Genomic DNA, 12,370 nt, shown 5'->3' with positions numbered 1-12,370 from the left:
GGCTTTCTGGGTGTTTTGACAGACAAAAATCTTAGATGGTGAAAATTAGCGATGGGAATTTTGGCTCTTTGGAGCCAAAGCTGTCTCTTTCAGCTCCCCAAACAAATGTTAATTTATTATAATCTGTAGGCTCAAATTTTACCTTAACTTGGCAAATATGAATGTTTTGAGTGCTAATAAATTCTTTGGCATTTAATGTTTTTATGAGAAGTCTTGTACTTGTCTAATTTTATGTATTTGTTCTGTAACAGCAGGCATCTTAAATTTTGTGTAATATTTTATCCAAACGTTTAATTTTTAATTAACACACACAAAAAAATTACAAAACACTGCTAAGCAACCTCTCTCCTTGGGCTGCCACCTTATCGTGGTGGAGGGGTTTGAGTGTCCCAATGATCCTAGGAGCTATGCTGTCTGGGGCTTTATGCCCCTGGTAATGTCACCCAAGGCAGACAGGTCCTAGGTGAGGAACCAGACAAAGCGCAGCCCAAAGACCCCTTATGATGAACACAAACTTTGGACTTGGTTTTCCCTCGCCCTGACGCAGGTCACCGGGGCCCCCCAGCCAGGCCTGGAGGTGAGACACAATGGCGAGCGCCTGGTGGCCGGGCTCAGCCCGAAGAGGAGACGTGGGTCCCCCTTCTGATGGGCTCACCACCTGTCGGAGGGGCCAAAGGAGTCGGGTGCATTGTGCTATGGGCGGCAGCCGAGGGAGGGGACCCTGGCAGTCTGATCCTCGGCTACAGAAGCTGGCTCTTGGGACGTGGAACGTCATCTCTCTGGTGGGGAAGGAACCGGAGCTAGTGTGCGAGGCTGAGAGGTTCCGGCTAGAAAGAGTTGGCCTCACCTCGACACATGGCTCTGGTTCTGGAACCAGTCTTCTTGAGAGGGGCTGGACGTACTTCCACTCTGGAGTTGCCCACGGTGAGAGGCGCCGGGCTGGAGTGGGCATACTTGTTGCCCCCTATCTGGGCGCCTGTACATTGGGGTTCACCCCAGGTGAATGAGAGGGTAGCCTCCCTCCGCCTACGGGTGGGGGGACGGGTTCTGACTGTTGTTTGTGCTTACAAGCCAAACAGCAGTTCAGATTACCCACCCTTCTTGGAGTCCTTAGAGGGGGTACTGGAGAGTGCCCCTCCTGGGGACTCCCTTGTTCTACTGGGGGACTTCAATGCTCACGTGGGCAATGACAGTGAGACCTGGAGAGGCGTGGTTGGGAGGAACGGCCCCCCCGATCTGAACTCAAGTGGTGTTCTGTTGTTGGACTTCTGTGCTCGTCACGGATTGTCCATCACGAACACCATGTTCAGGCATAAGGGCGTCCCATATGTGCAGTTGGCACCAGGACGCCCTAGGCCGCAGTTCGATGATTGACTTTGTCATCGTCTCATCGGATTTGCGGCCGTATGTCTTGGACACTCGGGTGAAGAGAGGTGCGGAGCTGTCCGCTGACCACTACCTGGTGGCGAGTTGGCTCCGGTGTTGGGGGAGGAAGCCGATCAGACCTGGCAGGCCCAAACGTGTAGTGAGGGTCTGCTGGGAACGTCTGGCAGAGTCCCCTGTGAGACGGAGCTTCAACTCTCATCTCCGGCAGAACTTTGAACACGTTCCAGGGGAGGTGGGGGACATTGAGTCTGAGTGGACCATGTTCCATACCTCCATTGCAGAGGCGGCCTATCGGAGCTGCGGCCGCAAGGTTGTTGGTGCCTGTCGCGGCGGCAACCCTCGAACCCGTTGGTGGACACCTTCAGTGAGGGATGCTGTCAAGCTGAAGAAGGAGTCCTATCAGGTCTTTTTGGCCTGTGGGACTCCAGAATCAGCTGATGGGTACCGGCGGGCGAAACAGCATGCGGCTCGGGTTGTTGCTGAGGCAAAAACTCGGGCGTGGGAGGAGTTTGGAAAGGCCATGGAGACAGACTTCCGTACGGCTTCGAGGCGATTCTGGTCCACCATCCGGCATCTCAGGAGGCAGAAGCAGTGCAGCACCAACACTGTTTATAGTGGGGATGGTGCGCTGCTGACCTCAACTTGGGACGTTGTGGGCCAGTGGGCGGAATACTTCGAAGACCTCCTCAATCCCACCAACATGCCTTCTGTTGAGGAAGCTGAGCATGGGGACTCTGGGTTGGGCTCTCCAATCTCTGGGGACGAGGTCGCCGAGGTGGTCAAAAAGCTCCTCGGTGGCAGGGCCCCGGGGGTGGATGAGATCCGCCCGGAGTCCTTAAGGCTCTGGATGTTGTAGGGTTGTGTCGGCTCACGCGACTCTGCAATATCGCATGGACATCGTGGGCAGTTCCCCTGGATTGGCAGACTGGGGTGGTGGTCCCCCTGTTTACAAAGGGGGACCGGAGGGTGTGCTCCAATTACAGGGGGGTCACACTCTTAAACCTCCCTGGTAAGGTCTATTCAGGGGTCCTGGAGAGGAGGGTCCATCGGATAGTCGAACCTCGGATTCAGGAAGAGCAGTGTGGTTTTCGTCCTAGTCGTGGAACACTGGACCAGCTCTACACCCTCAGCAGGGTCCTGGAGGGTGCATGGGAGTTCGCCCATTCAGTTTACATGTGTTTTGTGGACTAGGAGAAGGCGTTCGACCGTGTCCCTTGGGAGGTCCTGTGGGGGGTACTCCGGGAGTATGGGGTATTGGGCCCTTTGATACGGGCTGTCAGGTCCCTGTATGACCGGTGTCAGAGTCTGGTCCGCATTGCCGGCAGTAAGTCGGGCTCGTTTCCGGTGAGAGTTGGACTCCGCCAAGGCTGCCCTTTTGTCACCGATTCTGTTCATTACTTTCATGGACAGAATTTCTAGGCGCAGCCGAGGTGTTGAGGGGATCCGTTTTGGAGGCCTTAGAATCACATCTCTGCTTTTTGTGGATGATGTGGTCCTGTTGGCTTCATCGGAACGTGATCTGCAGCTCTCACTGGAGCGGTTCGCAGCCAAGTGTGAAGCGGCAGAGGTGAGACTCAGTGCCTCCAAATCCGAGGTCATGGTCTTGAGCCGGAAAAGGGTAGAGTGCCTTCTCCGGGTCAGGGGGGTCGTCCTGCCTCAAGTGGAGGAGTTTAAGTATCTGGGGATCTTGTTCACGAATGAGGGAAGAAGGATCGACAGGCGGGATTGACAGCACTGTGCCGGTCCGTCGTGGTGAAGAGAGAGCTGAGCCAAAAAGGGAAGCTCTCGATTTACCGGTTGATCTACGTTCTCACCCTCATCTATGGTCATGAGCTTTGGGTCATGACCGAAAGAACGAGATCACGGATACAAGTGGCCGAAATGGGTTTCCTCCGCAGGGTGGCTGGGCTCTCCCTTAGAGATAGGGTGAGAAGCTCGGTCATCCGGGAGGGACTCAGAGTAGAGCCGCTGCTCCTCCATGTAGAGAGGAGCCAGTTGAGGCTCGGGCATCTGGTCAGGATGCCTCCTGGACGCGCCCGGGCACGTCCCACCGGGAGGAGGCCTCGGGGAAGACCCAGGACACGCTGGAGGGATTATGTCTCTCGGCTGGCCTGGGAACGCCTTGGGATTCCCCCGGAGGAGCTGGAAGAAGTGGCTGGGGAGAGGGAAGTCTGGGCCTCCCTTCTGAAGCTGCTGCCCCCACGACCCGACCCCGGATAAGTGGAAGAAAATGGATGGATGGATGGATGGATGGATGGATGGATGGATGGATGGATGGATGGATGGATGGATGGATGCTAAGCAACCTATTGAACAGAACCAAACAGAAACTGATTTTTCTGTTATGGTCATTTTGAAGTACTGAATCCAAAAATCACTTTGGTTTTACTCCATCAGGTCAACTTTCTGAACTGTGGAGCAACATCCATCCATTTTCTATACACCCTTGTCCCTTATTGAGGTGCTGGTGCCTATCTCCATCTAACGTTTGCTATGGAGCAACATGAGCATCAAAATGCATGACTTGATCTCACATCTGGATCAGTTTCCTGACAATCTGGATCAATGAGTGATGAACAGAAGGAGAGATTCCATCAGGACAGAAAAGAGATGGAGACGTAATGTTCAAGTGACATGTACTTACCCTTATCAGTGTTTATTATTCAATTTACAGAAATCCAAGTTTGTAACATTTAATTAATACACTCTGTTAGAAAACATTTTTTCTCCTGAAAACCTTTCTTGGATGAGAAATATTAACAGAAATAAACTGATAATGACACAAAATTTAGTCAGAAAGTCAGATTTCTCTAAATCAAATTAGAATAAAAACCTGACCTGATTACAAACAATTTATGTCATCTTTGGATTCAGCCATGCAAAATAGTCATAAATCAGTTGAAAAATAATTGACAACTTCCAAAAAATATTTTTTGTAACCCAGTGTTTCAAAAGATATTTTTTTCTAACTAGCCCATTGTTTTCTTTAGAATTTGCTGTGATTCAGCTATGTTTAATGGTCAAAGTAATAATAAAGAAACTAAAGAAGTAATATTATAATGAAACATCCCTTCAAGGATGTTGGGTCAAATGTTTATCAATGTGGTCAGTTCAGAAAATATTTAAGCTCTAACATGGTCCTTAAATGGCAAAACCTTCATTAAAAGAGCTAGGATCAAAGGATGGGCTTATTCTTAAGCAAAGTATACGTACAATGACAGTCAAAATGTGCTGGGCACAGGCCTCGTGGTCCAGCCTCTGGACAGTGTAAACTGTTCCCAGCGTTGGGTGGATGTGGAACAGACGCATACTTCTAGAGTCTATGGAGCTGTGGAGAGAATAGGTGAGCTGGTGATGCTCGTCACGGTCTGATGCCAGTATCTGGACCACTTCGGTGTTGGGTGGTGTATCCTCCGAAATAATGACCTCGTAGATTTGTTGTGAGAAGACGGGATCATTATCATTACTGTCTAGAACAGTAATGTAAACCTGGAACATAGTGACATTGGTAAGAGGAAAAGGAATGAGTTAAAAATAAAAGATGAAAGGCAGTATTAACTGAAATGTGCTGTTTTAGTTTTTAATGGACTCATTTTCACAGCCGTCCTGTCATACCTCCTGTTTAGACTTTTGCCGTATGTTATTTCCTTGTATTGATTTCTTTTTTTCATTTCGTCTACCTCTCTGATCTCTACCAGCCACCAGTTCTCTGTCCACAAATCAAACTTTCTAGTATGTGAGCTCCTTACTGTCAGTCAGTGACCACCAGATTCCACTGTTGTCCACTTCTTGTTCTCCTATGTTCTGTTCCTTGTAAATTTCTTATCATCGTGACATTAAATGTGCCATCATCTGCAGTTTGGTCCTCTTTCACACGCATCGTGACACATCCACATTTAGCACAAAAAAATTCCAAACATTTTATCGAGCCCATTTCTATTCATGTCACACACTATACTTACTAACATATAGGAGATAAAATGTATAATGTCTGCGCAAGATTAGGAATTCAATGCAAAGTCTTAATAAAAAATGTAAATACAAACTATGAAGATGACAAGAAAGATCACAAGAATAACAATAGAATTGTGGGCACTATTCAATCTACCTATATCTATGATAAAACTAGTGAATACCCTTATACCAGACCAAATAGTCAAGTTAGGTATATGGCAGAGTATTTTAATAGAGAAAAGTAAAAACCTTTTAATAGAAATCACCAAACAAGGATTTCCCTCTCTGTGTCCTGAATGCCAATCTGTGCTTGGTTTTCATTATGCTACTTTAAGCTGTGCTTGGTGCAGCAGGTCCACCAGCAGTGTTAATGTGTTTTAAGGCTTAATGAGCATAAAGTGAGTACTTGAAAGATGGAGGATGAAGTTTAATTGAGCATTTCACTAATACACAGCAGAGATATTTCATGAAGAGCCTGGAAAATAGATTCAATAAATACTAAATGTTACAACAAGAAAAACAGAAGGTCATATTGAGAGGTCACCTGTACATATGCAGTGCTGGTGCCATCTGTGGCCTGCACTGTCAGGTTGTAGAAGGAACGCTGCTCAGCATCCAGAGGCTTTGCGATGATGATGGTAGCTGCTGTCCGCTCCACGTCGAACACACTGTCACTGTTCCCACCTGCTCCCAAACAAGAGTTGGAAGAAGAAGGTATGCAGTGTGAGTCATACAAAGATTTTCTGAAAATAAACATGTCATAATTCAATGAATAAATGTAGCCTGGTGTTCAGCAAAATTCACCACAGCATCGTGCATAAAATGTGTCAGGCCCAAATCTGGTTGATCCATAAAGCAGCATTTTTTCTTATGGATGGTTTTAATATCTTTTGAGAAATATTTGCCAATAATAAAGGAGAAGTTAATGAGATAATAGTCAAGCTTCTGAATTTGAAGACGTTAATAATGGTCTCTCTCGCTCATTATTGTGGCGTTTGGCAAACAAACATTATTTGTGTAATTCTAACTGACCTGAAATGAGAAGGTTTCTCTGGTTTACCTTCAGACAGGTTCCAACTATATAAGAAAATTGTCAGGAAGATTTTAAATGTAGGGTAAATCAGCTTTGAGTGTGTACGAGTCATTTTATGAGATTACATTAAAAAGAGAGTGAAAACCATTCAACACCAGGAAAACAGCCGGTGCCTCCCATCAACAATAACCTTGATGCCTGGTCAAACAATTATACATAACTAAACAAATACTATGTCAGTATTCTCCATGGGCTCTGATGAATTCATCATTACTTTTCCAAACATTCCCAGCCTTAAATCAGGTATTTATCCATTCATCCATTTTCAAACCCCCTTTGTCCCTAGTGGGATTGTGAGGGTTACTGGTGCCTATCTCCAGCGAGCATTTCGCGCGAGAGGTGGGGTCACCCTGGACAGGTCGCCAGCAGGGCAACTCAGAGACAGACAGGACAAACAACCAAGCACATGCATGCACAGGGAGAACATGCAGGATCTTCTTGCTGCAAGGCAACAGTGCTACCAACTGCGCCACTGTGCAGCCCATTGGGTATTCAATCAATCTAAATTACAGTCATTAACCATGAGTTACTTTTTATAGATAAGACTGTTTAACTGGACATACATTTTATCAGCTGAAGAAAACCAGAACAGTCATTATCCTTTAGAGATCCTTTTGAGAATTCACTTTAAGTCGTTACATTTATATTTATGTCTTGTTAGTTAATTAATCATTATGCATATGTAATTGTTCTATTATTAAGCCTTCGTGGAAATTTTATCAATCACTCTCCGATTGTATTAGTATTGCAAATCTGAGAATAATTATACTTTTCTGATGTACTCCTCCCTCTTTTTTTTAATGAAGCTTAGGCATGGAGCTAGATATTACCCTTCAGACAGAAAGACCTTTAAAGACGTCAGACTGACCATTTCTTTAGTGACACAGATGAATACATACTGATGCTTCCCATGAATCATGAGTAGCTTTAGCAATTAGATGTTTAGCCAACTATCTTCCTCTTCACTTCTCCATGGGCTGCCAACTTATGGTGGTGGAGTGGTTGAGTGTCAACATGATCTACCAGTTGTCAGGGGGTTTCTGCCCCTGGTAGTGTCGTCCATGACAAACAGGTTCTAGGTGAGGCATCAGACAAAGTGCAACCTAAAAGGTGTTTGACTATGTCCTTTGGGGAGTTTTGTGGGGTTCTTCAGGCTCTTTGATATGCGCTGTTGGGTCCTTGTATGTCTGGTGTCAAAGCTTGGTACCAGAAGCAAGCCAGACATGTTTCCCGTAAGAGTTTATTTCCGCCAAGGTTGCCCTTTGTTACCAATTTTGTTCATAACCTTTATGGGCAGAATTTCCACCCACAACCAAACTGTTAAGTGGATCTGTTCACAGTCAGGATAAAAATCAACACCTCCAAATTCAAAACCATGATTTTGAGCTGGAAAAAGTAAAGGGCCTCTCAGGGTCAAGGCTCTGCCCCAAGTGGAGGAGTTTAAGGATTTCAGGGGTTGTGTTCACCAATGACAGTGTGTCATGGTAGAGAGAGAGCAGAGCCAAATGGCGAAGGCCTTGATTTATTGGTCAGTCTACATTCCTACCCTCATTTACCGTTAAGATCTCTGGGTAGTGACCAAAAGAGATTGTGGATGCAATCAGTTTCTTTTGCAGGGAGTCTCAACTTTCCAGGTGTCTTTGGCATCTGGTTAAGAAGCCTCCTGGACACTCTCCTGGTGAGGTGTTCAGGAAACATTCCACCAGAAGGAGACCCAGAGGAAAACCCAGGAGACCCCGGAGAGACTATAATTTTCAGCTGGTCTGGAAACACAGTGGGATTCCTCTGGAGCAGCTGGTCCATGTGGCTGGGGAGGAGGAAGTTCTTGAACCTACAACTGGATCCTGGATTAAGTGGAAAAAGTGCATGGATTTTCCACTTCACTCCTAATTTAGATGTAATTTCAAATTGAATTTTCTTTAAACCAACACAGTATGTTGAGGTATACATATGATTGAATTAAGAAGCTCACCTAAGTAATGACTAGCATTAATTTCTAGGAGGTGGTTTCCACATTCAATCTGGAGTGGAGAGGAACATCCTCATTTTGACAAACTGTCATTAGTTTGATAACCAGATCAGTAAGTAATGTACCATTTGAATGTGCTTGTGAAGATACACGTGAATACTATAACCTGAACACTTGCATTCTATGAAAAATGTATTGCTGTTGCTAATGAAGGGTCAGCACTGGAGGGTAATGAGGTAACAGAGGCTTGTAGCCATGGAAGCAGATAAAAAGAGAGTAATGGAAAAACTTCTATTGAAAATACAGAACCAAAACAAATTAAACCACTCAGCCAGAGCTGTGTTGTTAATTTTGCACATAAAAAAAGCTGTGGCGGGAAATAAAAAGAAGGGTAGACTGTGGGTATGACCAAGTAAAAATGTTTGTTTTTAAAAAGGCGACAAAATGAAGGGATTTCTTCTGATAGTGTGCCAAAACGAAAAGTGTATATAAAATACCTTCTGAGGAACAGTTCTTGAAACAAGCACTCTGCAAGATATAGAACATCTCACGAAAAGGCCTGGCACCTTCCAGGCATGAAGTATCAAAGACAGAAAAAAAGAGAAAGGGTAAGACAGGAAGAAAATACATTTTTGAAGAAAACAGGAAAAAGAGGACAGAGACAGCATTAGTTATTTCATAGCAAATATGCATAACACCCAGTGATGTGAAGCTGTGGATTCTTCAGTTGTGAACCAGTAGTATCAACAGCTAAACAGACTCAAAGCATGGTGGCATCACCACAAAGCCTGTAAGCTGGTACAATGCTCTTAGGCTCCGGAGGCTGGGACGGAGCGGTCCCTGTGGACCATTTCAAATTTAAGTTGTGTTTATGGAGCTGAATTTGGCAGATGCTTTTATCTGAAGTGACAAACCAATGGGGATATAACAATTCAATTAATATCAAAGCAAATAATCTACTGAGAAGGAAAACCACTGATCAGGTTGTGTCTGAGGTGCGAGTATAGAAACAGAGTGCAGACATAGAGGAAAGTTCAGAAAGAGATACAGTAGCAAAGGAGCGAAAACTACAGAGTAGGTGCTGGGTTAGGAGATTCTTACTGAGGAACTGAGTCTTCAGAAGTTTCTTAGAGACATGCTGGGATCTCCCTATTCTGCTAGCACTTATTAGGTCATTCCACTGTTGAACAACACACGAAGAGTCGGGATAGTCTTAAGCATGTAGGCACTGGTGTCCAACAAACCCTTGACGATTAGTGACAGACAAGTGGCGTAAAGCTTTGCAATTTAATTGGGAACAGTTCTATTTGGAACTCTGTGTGCTGACATCAGTGACCTCCATTTTTCAAGGCTGTTGTGAGAACTTTATTTGTATTACTAAAAAAAATAACACTTTTAAACAGCACTGAAAATAGGATTTCTACAAGGATGTCTTGCTAGTCCAGCAAAGGTTATTATTAAACTATACAATTGAAATTCTAGAGGGAAATCAGTGTTTAGTTTACAACAATTTATGAAAATACATTTCATTAGTTATGACATTTTGTTACTCTTTACTTTAGGTTTGCTTAAACAGAAGACAAATCTAAAATCTTGTCACAGTGATAATCATCAATAGATTTTAAAAAATTATTTGCGACCACGTTATGTCTGTATTGTCTCTATAAACAAATAGATCTTTATAACTTTCCGTTATAAAGTTTTAACAATGAACTAAACTAAAACATAACATAAAGGTTTATTTAAAGTAGAAGATACAATAAAAACACATATTTTAGGTTTGATGTTCAGTCTTCTAAAGGTTGATAACTTTAATTTAGCCAGAAATTTTTGCCTGGCACTTGAAAAAAGTATCATTTTTATAAGCCAGACTGGCACATATGGTTATGTCAGTTCACCTACAGGGGAACTTTACCTGTGATATCAAACCAAACTGGAACTGGGTTCTGTTGCAGAGACACCACACCCACAATCTCAGCCACATGGTCATTCTCCGTGATGGTAAAGTTATAGAACAACTCGTCAAAGAGCAATGGTGGAGATGATGGAGGCGGTCGTTGAATCCACTCAATATGCAGACGAGCTGTTGAAGACTTCTGGGGACGGCCATTGTCTGATGCTTTAATCTGGAGAAGCACAAACTGGCTACAATTAATGACTGTTAAATCTAATAATTCATAAAAAGTTTAGAATCAGCTTTTAGTGATTATACTAATTCAATGATGTTAATAAATAAATTTTTCTGTACCATATTGGTCACAATGTATGCAATAATTTATTTTTTGATTTACTCAAATCTATAACTGCTGATTTTTTGGAATATTAAGCCCAATAATTTCCAGAGTAACAAAATGGTAAAGTCTTTGCAGCTATGTTTTAAAATGTCTTTCCAGTTATAAATATGAGCCATTTTTATATCAATTCGCTAAATTACAGAAAGTCAAGGCAGCATGTCTGAAAGTAGAATACTCATTTGTCTTTTGCCAAAAATAAGTAAGAATAAAATATAGAACCCATCCAAGCAACTGAGTTAGAATAACTGAATGAAACAAGAGGTAAAAATGAACTCATACAGTCAAGATGTCATAGCTTCCTGCAGCGAAGGCCTTGCGAGATGACACCACAGCTGTTTTGGGGTCTATGAAAAATTTTCCATCGTCATTGCCGTCCACAAGGCTGTATGAGAGGTCACTGTTGGGCCCGTCGTCCTGGTCATAGGCAAACACCCGGTAGATGGGCTCAGCCTTCTTTCTTCGTTCTCTCTCTGGAAGTCTGACTTGGTAGACCTTATCATGAAAAGTTGGTCGGTTGTCATTTTCATCTAGGACTGAAACCATAACCCACAGTGTACTGCTCTTGGGACTTGGACTGCTGTCTGAAATCAGCACCTATAGGAGCAGAAAGAGTTACTCAAATTAATTATCCGTAAACCAGATCCACTAAAAATTAGAGTCCATAGAGAAGCAAGAGCAGCAGTATTTTACCGTTTTCATCACAGGCTTTATAGGTCTCGCTGATGATAGCATCTCTTAGTAAACTGCAATCTTTGAATTCTCACAAATTTTTAACTCACTGACATTTGGGCTGCTTAAGACCATGAAACTCTTCATTTCAAGCCAGCATATGGACATAAGTATTTTTCTACTCTTCCCATAATTTCCTGATTTCAAAGTAAAGATTGATAGTGTGGCAAAAATGGCCAATAAAATAATAGGTCTTAGTATTTTATCAATCTGCTGTATATGAGCAACATATAGAGTACCAGAGTTCTGATAGTACTTAACTGAAATAACAAATGAATGGGATGTCAAAATGATTAATTCCACGTCTCAGCGATCACCTCTGGCTTCAAGAACAAAAGACAAGGTGCCAGATGAAATTTTGATACGAATTAGGAAAGATTTCCTCACCTCTAGAGTGTGCTCCTGTTGTTGTTCACGATCCAGTTTCCGAGAGGTTGTAGTGATCAGTCCTGAGGGAGAAAACAGCAGCAATTGTTAAATTCAAAGATTCAAGGGTTTTATTGTCATATCAGCTCGCATTTTCGCATTTGAATGCTTATAGTTCGGAATTTGGACTCAGGTCCCAGATCAGGAAACTTAATAAATAAATAAATAAATAAATAAATAAATAAATAAATAAATAAATAAATAAATAAATAAATGACATTAGTAATTGGGGAGTAATGTGATGTAGAAAGGTAGTCTTTGTTATTTAAATTATGTTTTGATTGCAAATGTATAAAATGTAATGATCTGTAAGATAAGGAACAGAAGGTGACTCAGATATGGCGTGAGAAAAGGGGAAGTTGTTTCAGACAGAGTTCAGTGGGCTGCAGAGGGACTCACAAGAGTTTCAACAGGATAAAAAGAGGAATTTTCTAAAAATGTGTTGTTTTAACAGTTTGTGCAAAAAGGCACAAAGGCATCGCCCAAAAAAGTAGAAAGCAGATCACTTGCTAATATTCA

At 43.2% G+C, this 12,370-nt stretch overlaps 1 protein-coding gene across 13 annotated transcripts in view; it reads right to left on the bottom strand.

Annotated features, from left to right (window-relative positions):
- Positions 1-12,370, bottom strand: part of fat3a (FAT atypical cadherin 3a) — a 69,882-nt gene that overhangs the window by 37,226 nt on the left and 20,286 nt on the right. For 9 of the 13 annotated variants that reach the window (XM_081615094.1, XM_081615084.1, XM_081615087.1 and 6 more), the window contains 6 exons: positions 11,813-11,874; positions 10,976-11,290; positions 10,318-10,528; positions 8,900-8,968; positions 5,885-6,024; positions 4,600-4,875 (listed from right to left, as the gene is read on the bottom strand). In XM_081615094.1, the coding sequence (XP_081471220.1) occupies positions 4,600-4,875; positions 5,885-6,024; positions 8,900-8,968; positions 10,318-10,528; positions 10,976-11,290; positions 11,813-11,874 (1,073 nt within the window). The remainder of the gene's footprint in view (positions 1-4,599; positions 4,876-5,884; positions 6,025-8,899; positions 8,969-10,317; positions 10,529-10,975; positions 11,291-11,812; positions 11,875-12,370) is intronic. The other 4 variants (XM_081615090.1, XM_081615091.1, XM_081615096.1 and 1 more) reach the window with 1 other exon arrangement.

This window comes from Poecilia reticulata, chromosome 13, assembly GCF_904066995.2.
Source record: "Poecilia reticulata chromosome 13, P_reticulata-male-v2, whole genome shotgun sequence".
Lineage (NCBI taxonomy): Eukaryota > Metazoa > Chordata > Actinopteri > Cyprinodontiformes > Poeciliidae > Poecilia > Poecilia reticulata.
Note: the sequence above shows the minus strand (reverse complement) of the source record. Positions and strands in the feature narration are given on the sequence as shown.